The following is a 16,542-nucleotide window of genomic DNA, read 5'->3' as shown; positions in this document are numbered from 1 at the left end:
GTTGAAAAGCATTTGAACATTTGTGGGTAAAAATCAGAAAGGTGGGAGGGATTAGTCCTTGGGTAGAAAAAAAAATTCCTAGAATACTGCTTTGGCTGAAATGTGTGAATTCCAATGGGGAAAAAAAGTGATATTTTTACAAGTAAATAAAAAATCGATCTTGTGTCAGTACTGACCAATTCTCTCACAATGGCTCTAGAACCTAGTTCTGTTAGTGTGCATGTTCCAGCTCTGAAAGAGGTATTTTTTGTAAAGGAGTCTCAAATCAATGTTAAAGGTTGGAAAATGTATTTTGAATTTAGTTCTTACTTTCTATTCTATTTATTTCTGGCGAAAAAAAAGGCAAAATTGGTGATAACTGTGAGGAACAACTAAAATCATTTTGTATTTTAACTGTGAATACATTGTGGACATTAAGAAGAACATAACAAATTTTTCTAAGAGACATTCACTTCTGGATAATTTTTAAACATCTGTAAATTGGTCAGCAAACATTTGGAAAAGTATTTATATCATCTGTGCAAGCTCTAGTTATAAGAGCTATCATTTACTGAGTTATTAGTTGCCACACTGTATTTCTACTGTTAACGATAATACAATTTCTAGTGGTATAACCATTTATTGACTATTTCCATATGTTTACATTTATTGACTATTTCCATTTATTGACTATTTCCATGTTTCCATAATTTAATGCTTAGCAACACTAAGAATTATTGCAGTTACCCCCACTTTAAATATATTTCTACACATTATTCTGTTTACTCCACACAATAATCCTATGACCTATGTATTATTATTCTATTTTCCTAATGAGAAAACTGAGATATAGGGAGGATTCCAGATAGGGACCCCTCATGAAGTCTGACTGACTCAGAGTATATGCTTTGATTCTTAGAGTGGGAAGTGGTATTGGATCAGGCTTCCTATTTTAATTCCCCTAGGGGCTATCAAATATAACTGTATCTAAATTCCTCCGTCCAATTTACAGGTTTAAGTGAGCCAACTTTTTTTTTTTTTAACCATTTTTAAGTGCAGCTTGAATTGAGTCACAGTGTTCGTTTTGAGCTTCTTTTGTGCTTCTGTGGTTGTCTCAGTGATTTTAGGGTGTGGTTTCCTTAGAATATGTTTATGCCATATGAGATTATGCTGAAGGCTTACTTGTTTACTGATCTTCCACGTACAGCAGAACTTAACCATCAAATGGAGTTCTTTTGTGTATTTCTCTGTACAGCTGGAATGTGTTGGATCTCTACATATTGCCTTCACACCCTCTGTGAAAGTCCATTCAAAAATCAGATTTCATTTATGTAACAGATTGCTTTTTAATTGGGGTCAGTTAACCTAATTTGCCTCGGAAAGGAATGAAAGGGATGGTGGTTGGCATTAGCCAGATAGTAACCTACAGAATAAAAATAGCCTCTTTAATTTGTTTCATTCCTTTCTATTGGCATATTTAAATATAAGGTTTTATGAACGTCTGAATAGAGGCCTGTGTATTTTAGAACTGGATGGGACATAACAGAAACAGTTGTAAATAGATTAGACCAAATATCATAAATTAGAGTGTTTTCCCTAGAGTACTATTGGAAGTTATTTGTACTTCCAACCTACAATAAAGAGGCAGCTTTGAAGAGTTAGATTTGCTCATTTAAATCCTGGCTTCCCACTTACTAACTGAGTGACTTTCCACTGGTGACAAACACTTTATGTCTCATCTTTCTCATCCGTAAAATAGGGATAATGTTACCTACCTTATAGGGTTTGAGCAGATTAAATAAGATAATATATATAAAATACTTGAAATACTCCCTGTCACATGATAGTTGCTCAATAAATGTTACTATAGAAATAGCATATCATATATTATATATAATAATATATTTAGTACTCAAATATGGTTTCTGAAATTCATAGGATATAATCTCTTCACTTGTAGACAAGAATTTTATTCTGTGATTGTCAGAAGGCCACTGTTTATTCACATTCTGTTAAATTGTCCATTGTCATATGTATGTATACATGCCTATATGTATATGTATATATGTGTGTATGTATGTGTATATATGTGTGCATATACACACATGACAACTTTTGTCAGTTTGGGTTCACTACTTACTATGACATCGTGGGCACATTTCGTAACTTCTCTGTATGTTAGTCTCTTCAAATGTAGAATGGAGAAAATAGTAGCTATCCGCAGATGTAACGTAGATGTAAAGTACTTGGCATAGTGATTGGCAAATTAAAAAGTGCTTGGTAAATGGTAATTGTTGTACCAGGGGAAGGAAGGGAGAGAGGAAGGAGAGAAATGAGACAGAATAAAATTGAGAGATGGATTCTGAGAAAAATGGAGAGAAAGATATATTAGGAGTCTGCATATGTAATAGAATGGGAGGGCAAAAACTTTCAACTATGTTCCTCTATTTGCCTTTTATTTGGTCTTTTCTTTGCCTAGATTTTTCAAATTTTAGGAGTTTTGTAGTGTTTCTGTACTTAAAAGGGAGGTAACACCCTTCAGTCTACTTCAGAGCAGATGGGAAAGGGCTAGTATCTTGTATTATCTCTTTTACAAAAAAGCAAGAAATGAATTTTACATAATAAATGAGGAATCTGTGAAATTTACCAGGGCAGTCATCATTGAATGTGTGCTTACCAGGGCTGAGCACACATTCATCTGACACTTCCTTACTTCAAGAAATAATTGACCTAAAATCTGAATAAACTGATGAATGAATGAGTGAATGAATGAAAAATGTATCAGTGAAAGAAAGTAAAAACAAATGGAGGTATTTCTCCATCAAATTCTGCAGCATGTTTCCTTTCTTATGCCTCTGAGTCTCCATACATCAGCCTTCTTTGAGCGAACCTTGTTTTAAATCAAGAATATAAAGTTATCATTTCAAAATGAGTTTACCATTCAATGTTACTATGTGAATTTTTAGATAGACCTATGTCATGATACAGGTATTCATTCACCACTTAATATTCATGTACTTAATCAGACTTGCTGTAAGAAAAAGTTTGCCTTAGGAAGGTTCAAGAGGTCAGTATTGAAGTTCACTGTCCCTTTTAGTCTTACAGGGTTTATGCTCAGACAAGAAGGGTTGCAGGATGATGGACACAAGAAGGAATTCAGTCCAAAAAGATAGTGGTCATTAAAAATTGTACGAACTCTTTCTCTAGAATTAATGTCTTTATTTATGTAGCACTGGAATTTTTCCGTGGTAGATTTACCATCATTAATAATCGGTGTGTCATTTATGGCCCTAATCTAACAGTTTTATTTAATTTTATCTAGTAATTTTGGCTCATTTTCATTTCAAATAGGTGATTTCAGTCAGATAAGCAATGTGCAGGCCCCTCTGCATTTTTATGGGGGAAAAAATTCTTTCCAAATTTGGGTATTATGAATGCAGCAGATTTGTTTCCTTGGGCTTCTTTTGACTTTGTTGTATTGTTTTATTTATTTTACTTTTCAATTTCAGGGAATTCCAGGATTCACTGGTAATATTGGTTCACGTGGTTATCCTGGCAGGCAGGTGAGGTAACTATATTTAAACTCCTTTTTTGTTCGTCTTCATTAATATGTTGTACTGATTTTGAGAGTAAATGATAATTTACTCAAATGATAATTTATTTGTATTAAATAATGAATTACTCATAGCAAAATAATTTCAAAATCAAAATTGTAAACATCTGTCAAAAATTTTACTGCCGAAGGATTTGCTTAAAATGTGAGTGGGGCTTTCAAACCTCTTTGATGTGATATACTTTCAAAATTAAAATGTCCAAGGGTCTAATAAGATCTTAAAACAGCCCCCCTGATGATTTTACAATACTGCCAGTGACTGACATAGAGTAATGGTAAGAGTTAAGACTCTACATAATAGACATCATTTTAAAACAACACAGTTACAAAAAATTGGGACACAGTTGGCAGTGCTACATATACCACTACTGAATAGTTTTATCTACACCGAATTTAAGTCTATGTAATCTATTTTGAAAATTCATTGTAATCATTTCATGTTTATTTCCCTCTAATTTCTAATTTTCTCTAACTACTTTATGTAGACTAATAATAAAACAAATTTTCTTTCCTAGGCTTTCATTAATTGATTACTTACTCTTGAAATTAATTATTCATTTAGCATACTAGAAAACTACATTTATGATATACTTTTTATTTTCAAGAATCCTGATTCTTGAAAATAAATGAAAATCCCCCCCAAAATATATTGCTAACAAAATTTCATTTTTAGGCCTTTAAAAATATAGTGGAGGGTATTGCATATTAGAGTCTTACCACCAAGTAATGATTGTGTCATCTGAAAAATATAAAATATACTGTAAATGCTCAATGACCTGATGTAAAAAAATGTGCTTATTATAAAAATTATTGGAATATGTTTTAGATGTTAATCAGAAGTGTTTTAAAAGAACAATTTTCCAATGAGAAATAACGAAAAATTATTGTTGTACCTGACAATGTGTGCTAATCTACTTTATTTTGATATCTAAAATATATTTGTGTATAGATTATATACAGTGCCTTTTTTGGTTCTGAAATTCTAAAATTCCTTGAATGTATGTAGTCTTCATTTAGTATACAGAGTTTTCAATTTTATATTTGTGAAAATGATACCTCTTTATATTCCCTTTATATTAATCTATTTATCAACAATTCTTTAAAACGTGCTGCAGTACGATGATGTTGTCTTTTGTTCACACTAGGGTTCAGCTGGACCAGAAGGTAATCCAGGTCCTAAAGGTGTACGAGTAAGTAAGCATTTTTCCTCATTTTGTTGAGTATGCTTGCATAAAAATAGAACAAAATATACAAAATACTTATCATTTTTATACTTTTGTAGGAACTTTAAATGTATTGAAAGTTTAGCCTGAAAAGAGTTACACTTGTTTAATAGATATTTTCACTGTTAAGACCACAGAAAGTAGTCTTATAGTAGATTTTACATCATTCTTTGATAGCTTCCTGATTTACATCATTTTGCTAGCTCCTGGAAAAATGTCTACTGTGTTAGAATATGCTCTATAAACATTAGGATTATTCATATGTAAATGTATATAGACTTAAGAAATCATGATGACAAAATGAAGAGGCAAAAAACATTCATATTAGATTAAGGTTGAGATAATATTATGATACAAAAACTACCTGGAGCGGAGAAATATATGCAAAGAAAGAAATAAGTTTATCATATCAAGAACATACCATTGCACTTCCAAACCATTAAAAGAGTTTTAGCCACTTTTAATCATTGGGGGTAAAAAGTAAAAAAAAATTACTGTGATATGTTATATAGTGTGCCACAAATTAAAATCAAAACTAGTTACTAGTTCTAGAAAAATTAGTAAAAGTATAACAAAATTTTTGTTTTTAAAAAATCTCTATTTATAATGGTCAGTTATTTTCCAGAATCTACATCTGTGCCTTATATTATCTAAAATACCTTCTTAAAATAAGCAAAGCATAAAGTATTTAAACAGTATGTACTATAATGTTGTTTTAAATTTTTTAAATTCTTAAACATTTTCAAATACTTGCATATACATTTTCTTCTTTTACTTTGCCATTACTCCCGTAAACTGGCAGAACAGGTATATTGTCTCCAGTTTATAGATTAGAAAATAGTAAGCTAAGGAATTTATGCGATTTGGCAAAGTCGTAGCTGGCTAAAACTAGAACCAAGGTCTTCTCAGCTTTAGCTCTGTACTCTTTCCACTATCCCACGCTTTCTCTACCCTTGCATTGAGTGACTATATTATGGGGTAATGTGTTTTCTTATTACAAGGAGCTGCACCAAAAGCACATGTTGACTTGGATTTAGGAAGCAAGAAGAGATTAGAGGTCAAGAACATGGGATTTGGAGTTAGACAGGCCTGTTTTCCTATTTTTATTTTTTCTTAACCCCTCAGACTTTAGATATCATTCAACTCTTCTGTGCTTCATTTTCCTTATCTAATTAAATAGTAGTAATGAAACTTACCGTTCAGGTAGTTATGAGAACTACCTGAGCTTAATTTTAATATTCTTAACACACAGTGCCTAGCACATAGCATGCACTTGTTAGGCAGATCATTATTGTTGAACTTGGGAGTTTCTTTTGTGCATCAGCTAATAACTCCAAACTGTACTATGCAGTTTTTTATTACTGTAATATCTCATCTTGCTTCAGTGAGTCCTATAACTTTTCTATGTATTCTTCTGTATATTATTTTTGTACTATATTATACATCCTTTTTACCTCATTTGTATTGAAATTTAGTGTCTAGGTTGTAACCCTTTTTAAGTTGTATTTTTAGTTTTGATGACCATCTTCATAAAACCGATTTTTTTAAAATTATATAATCTTTTTTATGATTGGTTTAATTCTTTAATTTCTTTTGGGAGAGCAGGAGGAAAGTTATCTAGGTTTCACATTCACAAAGGTTTTCAAATGTAGACTTTTGACATTAACTCCAAAGGTGGTTAAAAAGACAAAAACCACAAAAACATACTGACAAGATTATAACATGTTTTTCATTTAATTTGTGTGCTGTTATTGGACTACATACCACATGCTATGTATTATAAGTTAATATTTTTATAAATCATGTGATAAGTTATCTTTTTACTTGTATTGTTATTTGACTGCATTTTTTGGTGTTAAGATAATTACTTTTTAAATTATAAGTCTTTAAAACAGGCCATCAATTTGTAACAGACCCTCTTTTGGCATTTCTTTGTGTAATAAGTAGTATGCTATGTGCCTCAAAAAAGATGTGTGGAGGGCTTCTCCTGACATTTTCGTGGTTCTGCTGGTGACAAAATTACTTCTAACTCAACATACAGCCTTCAGTCCAAAAAGCAAAATGCATTATTTGCAGTCCATATGCATTATTTGTATTTTGTATGTTCTTTGTTTCATTACACACTAACCTCTAATTTAGTGGTGGTGTTTTGAGAATGACCACAACAACCCTGTGTCCTGTCTTTGGTGGGTGCTCCTGACATTTTATTTTAGCATAATAATGATCAAGAAATCTTTATGAAACACCTATGTAATTATTCACAGTATTGTTCCCTTTAAAATATTTTCTTGTAAAATGTTATGCTTTGCACCCTGTATAGAATTTGTTGAAGAGAGGTCTGACTTTTCATCTTCTGGGTACTCAATTGATTATTTAGTTCACTGATAAATGTATACCAGTTAGGGCATCTGTGTCTTTATTTATAAGCAAAACTCCAGTCCAGTTGTATCTATTAAAGCAAGTTAACTGTTTTTAAACTTGAAGCTATCTGTAGCTGACGACTTTGAACATACATGCAACAGCTTGTCATCATAATCTTAAATGTTTGGTATTAGAAATATTTTAGATGCCTTATTTTAAAATAAACCTTTCTTATCCTCTAGATGCTTGCCTTTCAAGCAAACAAATTATAGGTGTTTCACTTATTAAAGTTAAGTAGACAGAAACTAGTTCTTTCTCATTATTCCCTTTGTTTTTTGCACGTTCATACAATCCTTGTCAGACAAAACTACTGTTCCTTCAATGGCAACACCAAAGTAGCTTTCACCCTCAGGAGCTAAATCCCTTACAAGGTTCTTATTTAAGGCAACTTAGAAATGATTCCTGAGACATTTGCTTAAAAAGAAAATTGTAGTAAAATATGAATAACATAAAATCTGCCATATAAAGTATACAGTTTAGTGGTATCTTAGTTCAGGCTAGTATAACAAAAATACCATAGACCAGATGGCTTGAACAATAAATATTTATATCTCACAATTCTGGAGTCTGGGAAGTCCAAGACCAAGGTGCCGGGAGATCCGGTGTCTGGTGAAGGCCCACTTCATGGCTGTAGACAGCCACCTTCTCACTGTGTCCTCATATGGCCAAGAAAGCAATCATCTCTCTCAAATAAGCAATCATCTCTCTCAATCACTTCTTATAAGCGCATTAATCCCATGCATGAGGGCTCTACCCTCATGAACGAATCACCTTCCAAAGGCCCTACCTCTAAATACCATCATATTGGGGATTTGGCTTCAACATATGAATTTTGAGGGGACACAAATGTTCAGTTCATAGCAGGCAGCATTAAGTACATTCACATTGTTTGCAGCCATCACCACCATCCATCTTCAGCACCTTTTTTATCTTCCCAAACTGAAACTCCAAACCCGTTAAACAATAATTCCCCGTTCTCCCTCCACCCCCTAGCTCCCAGCAACCATTCTACTTTGTGTCTCTATGAATTTGACTACCCTATGTACTTCATTTGTGTGGAATCATACGTTGTCTATCCTTTTGTAGCTAGCTTACTTCACGTAGCATGATTGTCTTCAAGGTTAATCCATATTGTAGCGTGTGCCAGAATTTCCGTCCTTTTTAAGGCTGAATAATATTTCATGGTATGAATATACCCCATTTTGTTTGCCTGTTCATCTGTTGAGCATTGCTTCCACCTTTTGGCTATTGTGAATAATGCTGCTATACTGTACAAATGACATTTAGTTTTTTAAACCTGAATTCTCTCTTAATGTATATTATTATGGAAGAATTTTCTCTGAAAAGTCACCCATTCTCTGATTCAAATAAGTAGCCATTTCTTTGGAATTTAGTCAAAATGGCCTCCTGCATCTCTCTTCCAAATATTTTTGTATTTTGGCTTTTCTTTACATCCATAAAACTCATTCTTTTTCTCCCATCTCCATTTTAACCTCTCTCTCTGGTTCAGTGATAATTTTTCTTTATTTTCTTCTCAGAGCTCTAATCTACTCTTCAATCTGATTCACCTTCCAACCTTGTGTCTCTCTATGAGCTTTCTATGAGTCTCACATTTCCAGTTCCCTGCCAAGATAATTACATTTGAATGTCTCATCATCACCACAAACTCAAAATGACTATAAAACCTCATCTTCTTTCTACCACACTCAGCTTTCCTATTTGTTTTCTATATTTCTGTCAGTCCAGCTATAAACCTTAGTATCATTTTTGCCTTAATACTTAGAGACATATAAAAAGACCTGTTGACCTACTGTAATCCTAGTGGATTTTATAAACTGCAAATTTGGTTATATCAGCACTATGCCTAAATTTTTAATGGCTCACAGTACAAATTCCAAACTTACATCATTATATATGAGAGTTTATGATGTGGCCACTGCTACCCTTTCCAACACTACCCCCACCCTTGCATACCAACCACATAGAACTATCTACAGTTCTATGAAAATTCAATGTCATTTCATTGCTGTTTGATTGATTGAATGATTTATTGATGGCACATTACTAGACCCACCTGGAATGCCTTCAGGACTCAGCTTAAATGTTGCCTCCTCTGTAAAGCTTTCCTACATTTTCCCTCAAGTTAAAATTGGTCATTCTGCCTCCAAAGTTCCCATTGCATATTGTATTTATCACATTGCGTGTCACATAATCATGTCACAATTTTCATATGACATAATTGCTTGTTGTATGATCCTATTTCTTAATAAACTATGAATTTCTTGAGGGAACAGATTTTCGTATTCATCTTTATAATCCCTATTCCTGGAACACAATGGGCACTAAAGTAACATTTTCTGAATCTATGATCCAGACTCATATTACTTCAAATCTGGACCATTGAAAGAGCCTTTGTAACAGGTTTTTGTACATTCAGTGTTTCTTGCCTCAGAAGCAGTGTATTCTGTATCCTGTCAACAAATTAATATTTTAGAAAAACAACTTGACATCAGGGCACTACCACACCCCCACAGAGTCAATAGCTTCCAGTTGTCTAAAATATAAAGTCTGAAAATCTTCACCTGAAATTTAAGGCTATCCTTAATCTGGTCTCCAAACTACTGTACATTTTATCTTTTAAATTGATGATACAGATTATTATTTGCCACAGGTGAGATATAACTAAAATATGTTAGGATAAATACCTTGCATTATTATTTATATGTACTCTTGTTTCTCAGGCCAATTGGAATCTTTATGATGGCACAATCGGTCTTTGCTCTTACCCAAAGCATCTTACACGTAAAATGCTGTCAGTTACCATTTACAACCACTCCCTGAATTCTCTCTATTATATCTCTGCTTACTGTAATTGTTCAGCTTGGAGTGTTCTTTCTCCGTCCTTTGCTTATCAAGATTTTTACCTACTCAGTAGGCCTATCTCAAATGCCAGTCTCTCTCTTTCTCTTTGTACACCTGAAACAAAACAAAAAAAGCCAATCTCTTTTGAAACCTTCTTTGATTGCCTTTATCTCCTGCCACATTAGAATGAATCTCTTCCTCCTCTGTACTTCTTACAGTCTTTTGATGCTTCCATACTTCTTGTAGTCTTTTGATACCTCCATTCCACCTTACAATTTAAATACATATGCATATTTTCTTCCCACTATAAAATTCAATGAAGAAAAAGATTTGGTCTTGTTGATGTTTGTTAGCCACCATGTCTTAAGTTAGGTTCTCTACTAGTTTTCTTTAACAAAAAGATTGATCTGTAACTTCTGGAAGGAAAGCCATAAGGTGAGGGGAAGTTAGCCATACTAGTAAATTGTATAATTTTATATTACTATGAAAAAAATTAAGTATCTGTATTTGGAATTACTTACAGGGTGACTATTCAAATGAAATAATATAGAATGATTTGTTTACTTTAAGGGTTTCATTGGTTCTCCTGGTGAAGCAGGACAACTAGGACCTGAAGGAGAAAGAGTAAGTCCATTTTCTTTAAATGTCATTTCTAAAGTTATATACTTATGATAATGTACAACGGGGGTCATAAACTCAGATATCAGGTGGGTAATCTTACCAGCTTTAAGAAAAATCACCTACCAGAAATATATAATTAGATTATCTTGCATTTTTACCAAATTTTGTTTTGAGGAAGTAAGGTAATACAAATATATATATATATATATATATATATATATATATAGCTATCTTAAATTCAATTTGAAAAACAAGATGAAATATTAAAATATCTAATTGTGAAAATTTTATTTTGTAATTCATCGATCTTTAATTTGAATATAAACTCTTGACAGATCTTGTATTGTAAAATGCAATGTACAGTAAATAATTCAGCCTCAGAAGATATATTTTTTCTTTAGTAATGGAAGATGGCTATTCATAAATGTATGTACTTGTGTATAAAGATAGAATCTTTGTAAAATGGTTTGTTATAGGTAAAAAAATTAAGATATGTACAGAAGTCTAGCATTTTAACTTCATCATACCTAGTTTTATGTGCCATTGCAGTTCAGTGATTTTATTTTTATTTTTTGCATACCTTCATTTACATTGTAAATATTAATTGAAAACAGTAGAATTAAACAATGTGATTAATAATATATCATCATAAGGCTTGAAAACAAAATCATATTCAGAATTTAGCATTTAATTTTATTACAGGAATGCTGTCCAAGTGGAAGTTTTCATTTCTGAACACTGATTTTTGCAAATGAAAGTAAACCAGATTATTCTTTGTTAGATGAATTTTTCAAATATTCACTTATAGTTTTTCAAATAAGTGAATCAAATCACATTTTCTGTAATTACTTGTGAATGCCCTTCTAGAGGAGAAATATTCAGAATTTAAACAGGCTGTAATGACAGTCAAAATGACCAGTCTTCTTTGGTGAGATAAGGTGAAAATTTTCTCTTGGTGAACATTTGTTCACTTGTAAAAAATATCTTCAGAATTATCCCATTAAAAAAACAAAACAGATTAGCTGTATTCTGTAAAGATGCATAAAATCCTAATGAAATGAGTCCAATTGTGAGCAATTGGAGAGTCCCAGAAACTCTTTTATGATAGAGACATTAGATGCGTATTTGTCAAACGCTGTTGAGTTGAAAGTGGATGGATTACTTTACCCAATGATATCTTCTAACTTATCTATATGTACTATAAATCCCAAGCTACATGGTTCTGACAGATTTCCTACTTTCTAAGTCTTTTAAGTGATTATAAGTCTCAAAGTGATTATATCAGTTTGGATGATATATCAGTTTGCAGCTTTGGACTGCAACTAACAGAAAACCCCAACTCAAACTGGCTTAAAAATAAGGAAGTTTTAATAATGGGTGAAAATAATAGCAGCAAATTATTTACTGAATGGTTGTATCCTATATGCAAGGCATTATACAAATACTTTATATTAATTAACTCCTTTAATATTCACCCAGTGAGAAAGGTACTATTATGATTCTCACTATAGATGAAGAAAACGAGGCACTCAGAGAAGAACAGTTGTTTAAGACTATATACAAGTAATAGGAGCAGAGCCAGGATTTCGGCATAGATTCTGGCTCCAAAGCCTGAGTGCCTAAGTACTATGCCTTATTGCTTCTTACGTGACCAGAAAATCATAGCTTTGGTGGGATCTAGGGACAGTATGATCTTGAGCCCAGTGATATCACCATCCTTCTCTCTGTTTGGCTTTGCCTAATGTTGGCTTTATCCCAATGCTGGTTTCCCATATGATTGTAAGATTGCCAGTGCAAGGGCTCAATGTGCCTTTGTCTATGGTGAGCCAGGGAGACAGAGACAGAAGGAAGGTAAGTGGGTATGGAAAAAAAGACCTTCCTGTTTGTCTGGTTGTGCCAACTTTGGTTGTATGCTTACCTCTGGACGAATAACGATCACCAGAGGAATGTCAAGATCCCATTTGGAATCCAGATGGGATAGATTCCTGAGTAAAATCAGGATTCTGTTATGAAGAAAAATGTCCACTTCAGTTAAATTAACATATTGAAACTTTTCGGAATATCACACCAATTTAAAGAACATTTTTTTCTTTCTTTAGTGTACTTCATTAAGTGATATTTGAGGGAAAAGATCTCATTCACTTGTTCAACAAATACTTACTTTTGACTTTTCTATATTCTAGGGTGTTCCTGGAATTCGTGGAAAGAAGGGTATTAAGGGAAGACAGGTAATTCTATTCTTGTTTCCTGGGGCTCAGTTTAGAACAATATAATCTAATTATGTGCATTATTTCTCATCTGTTAAAATATGAATGTAGTTGCTGCTGTTGTCCACTGTCCATCTCATTCAACAGAGTTTACTTTTTGCCACTTGAACAGTCTATCAAATAATACCTGAGAATGTGAAGGTAAATTTAGATTTAAAACCAAAACCTAAAAATGTAACACTTCCAACCCATTTAATGTACCAGTGAAAGAGACCTTTATCCTCATGACAAGGGGCTAAAATGTTCAGAAAATACACGAACAATTTAAAACAATATGGACAGCAGTATTCACCCTCATATTTCAGAGGTTTTTTAAATGCCTGCTTCAGATGTTAGATGAGATACTAGTTTGCTATAACTTCTTGTATTTTCAAATTTAAAAAATAATCAATGACAGTGAATTTTGCCAGTTAGTATAATAATTTCAGAGATGGGTGGAACTTTTGACATCATCCAATACCCCATTATTTAACAAATGAGAAAACTCTGGTCCAGGGAAGCATCCGCAGAGTATCCTGGCTGACTTGGTACAGCTAATTAGCCACCTGCTTTTTGCTTGTGCTATTTTTACTACTTGTGCTATTTTAATAGCTTGTGCTATTATTCAAAGATATTTATTAGGATAAGACATTCTGTGCTACACTGTGTTCTCTAGTCTACAAGGAAGAAAATTGCTTTTCGTAACAGCTCTTCTAAAATTTTGGTGTGTATAAATAGAATCTTCATGATAATGCTAAAGGATTACAAATCTCACTAGAATATTCATATCCTCGTAAAGCATTTTATAGTTCGAGCTTTACAGTATTTCTTGAAGGTAGACTAGAATAGGAATTGATATCACCATTAGATAGGTGAGGAGAATAAGGCCCAGCAATGTTAAAAGACTTTCTCAGAATCACATAGTTAAAAGTGGTAAAATCAAGAATTGTGCCCAACTCCTCTGAATATACTTGTAAATCCAGGATCCTTTTCCTTACTTTTTAGATATTTCTGCTATCTGTCTTCTACTCACACTGCTTAGAAGAACATGATTTATTTCTTCATGACATTTGGAAAATATGTGATAAATTTAGTTTAAACTTTCACTTTAAAGATTTTAATGTTTTCAGATTAAATTGACCAAACTGTCAAGAAATACAAAAAAGCCGAACAATGTTCTCTTGCATTGACATTCAGCTTTAAAGCTAATCTTACAGCAATTACGACAGGAATTTACCATCACCGTTACCATCATCACCACTTTTTATTCTCAAGCACTCTGCTAAATATTTTGTATGCCATCTCATTTAATTACACTCTATTACACTTCAAAATGTTAGTATGTCATGTGTTTGCATTTTAGCCCTCATACACATACCCCAACAGCAATAACCTCTCTATTTATTATGTGTCAAATATCTAATGTAAGTATGCAGATGCAGGCTATCTCAAAATTGATAGTATGTGGTTTATCTTCTTTATTCTTGTCTTCTCCATTCTGTGTTTTATTTTATTCCATCCTCCGCTTTTCAAAGTATGCTGTCAGTGAAAGACTGAATTACTGTATTTTGCCAGGTATAATGCGCTCTCGTGTATAAAGTGCAGCCAGTTTTTGGCCCAATCTTTCAGGGAAAAAAAATCTTTCAATTTTTTAATTCAAATGTTTATATGTTTATATTTAGGTACTTGTTTTTTTGTATTATAAAAGAATTTTAACCTTTATTTTTTAGCATATTATGGTGCAACAAATTTTATGTAACAAATAATTGCAAAACACAAAAACAGATAAAAGGTACAAGAAATTTTATGTACCGGTAACAAATTTACGATATTTACACATCATAGAAGGCCAAGAACTCTTCATTGTTCATTGTTCCAAGTTCCTCATAAGTTCAACAAAACCAATTATCGCTATTCTGGTGTATTATTTTGCATATGGATATTGTTATTGATTACTAGAGTACACTTTTAACTCATAAGCATAAATAAAAGAATTAAAAACATTTATATAGATATGGAATTAGTACTAGCCATGTATAATGCACATCCTTATTTTTCCCACGAATATGGGCAAAAAAGTGCACATTATACATGGCAAAATACGGTAAGTTTATATGCCACTATAGAAATTACTTCCAGTGCTTAAAGTGTTACCTTATCCAGTAGTGATTATATTTTAAACATAGTTTAAGACAAAATAAGTAATCTGCAATGCTGGAATTTTAGGCATTATTTTTTCAAAGCCCCTGGGATATATCATTTAAGTAGCTACCAACTTTATTTATTAATACAGTTTGTCTTATATAAATATTAACTTTATCTTGGCAACGTATAGGTATATTTAGTTTTCTACTCCATATTGAACTATAAAGTTGTCCATGGAAATTTATAGTTAATTTCTGGTTTCTTACTCTAGGGATTTATAAAATTATCCAACAGATATTGGATTCAAAAGGAGAGTTCAAGAAAAGTGTGGAAAAATAGTGAATAAAATGATTACTCAGTTCTTTGTTTGACTGTACTCTTCTTTTCATAATAATTATTTTTATTTTTCAATTACAGTTGACGTAACAATATTATATTAGTTTCATCTGTACAACATCATGATTAAACATTTATATAACTTATGAAGTGATCACCCTGATAAATCTCAGACGCATCTGACACCATACATAGTTATTATTAGGTTGTTGCAAACGTAGTTGCAGTTTAAAAGGTTAATGATTGCAAAAACCACAATTACTTTTGTACTAAACTAATACAATATTATTGACTATATTCCTTATGCTGTACCCTACATCCCCATGACTATTTTGTAACTACCAATTTTTACTTCTTAATCCCTTCCCCTTTTTCATTAATTTCCCCCACTCCCCTTCATCTGGCAACGACCAAAATGTTCTCTGTAACTGAGTCTGTTTCTGTGTTGTTTATTCATTTATTTTGTTCTTTAGATTCCCCACATAAGTGAAATCATATGGCATTTGTCTTTATCTGAGTTACTCCACTCAGCACAGTACTATCCATGTTGTTGCAGATGGCAAGATTTCATTCTCTTTTATGGTTGAGTCAATCCATGTTGTGGCAGATGGCAAGATTTCATTCTCTTTTATGGTTGAGTAATAGTCTATTATACATATATACCACCTCTTCTTTATCCATTCATCCATTTGTGGACACCCAGGTTACCTCCATATCTTGGCTATTATAAATAATGCTGCATTGAACATATGGATGCTCATGTCCCTTCGAAGCAGGGGACATGAGCTTTTGGGTTTCTTTGGACAAATACCCAGAAAGGGGATTACTGGGCCCTTCCTTGTCTCTTGTTATGGCCTTTGTTTTAAAGTCTGTTTTGTCTGGTATAAGTATTGCTACCCCAGCTTTTTTTTTTTTTAAATGAAATATCTTTTTTCATCTCTTCACTTTCAGTCTGTGTGTATCTTTTGATCTGAAGTGAGTCTCTTGTAGGCAGCATATATAAAGGTCCTGTTTTCTTATCCATTCAGCCACCCTGTGTCCTTTGATTGGAGCATTTTATCTGTTTACATTGAGAATAATTGTTGATAAATATGTA

At 32.6% G+C, this 16,542-nt stretch overlaps 1 protein-coding gene across 1 annotated transcript in view; it reads left to right on the top strand.

Moving 5' to 3' along the window:
* The window catches only part of COL24A1 (collagen type XXIV alpha 1 chain), a 303,518-nt gene that overhangs the window by 60,289 nt on the left and 226,687 nt on the right, over nucleotides 1-16,542 (top strand). The window contains exons 9-12 of the mRNA XM_033113285.1: nucleotides 3,489-3,542; nucleotides 4,738-4,782; nucleotides 10,669-10,722; nucleotides 12,903-12,947. Coding sequence (XP_032969176.1) covers nucleotides 3,489-3,542; nucleotides 4,738-4,782; nucleotides 10,669-10,722; nucleotides 12,903-12,947 — 198 coding nt within the window. The remainder of the gene's footprint in view (nucleotides 1-3,488; nucleotides 3,543-4,737; nucleotides 4,783-10,668; nucleotides 10,723-12,902; nucleotides 12,948-16,542) is intronic.

This window comes from Rhinolophus ferrumequinum, chromosome 9 (assembly GCF_004115265.2).
Source record: "Rhinolophus ferrumequinum isolate MPI-CBG mRhiFer1 chromosome 9, mRhiFer1_v1.p, whole genome shotgun sequence".
Classification (NCBI taxonomy): domain Eukaryota; kingdom Metazoa; phylum Chordata; class Mammalia; order Chiroptera; family Rhinolophidae; genus Rhinolophus; species Rhinolophus ferrumequinum.
The sequence above is the reverse complement of the archived record's forward strand: the minus strand, read 5'-3'. Positions and strand labels throughout refer to the sequence as shown.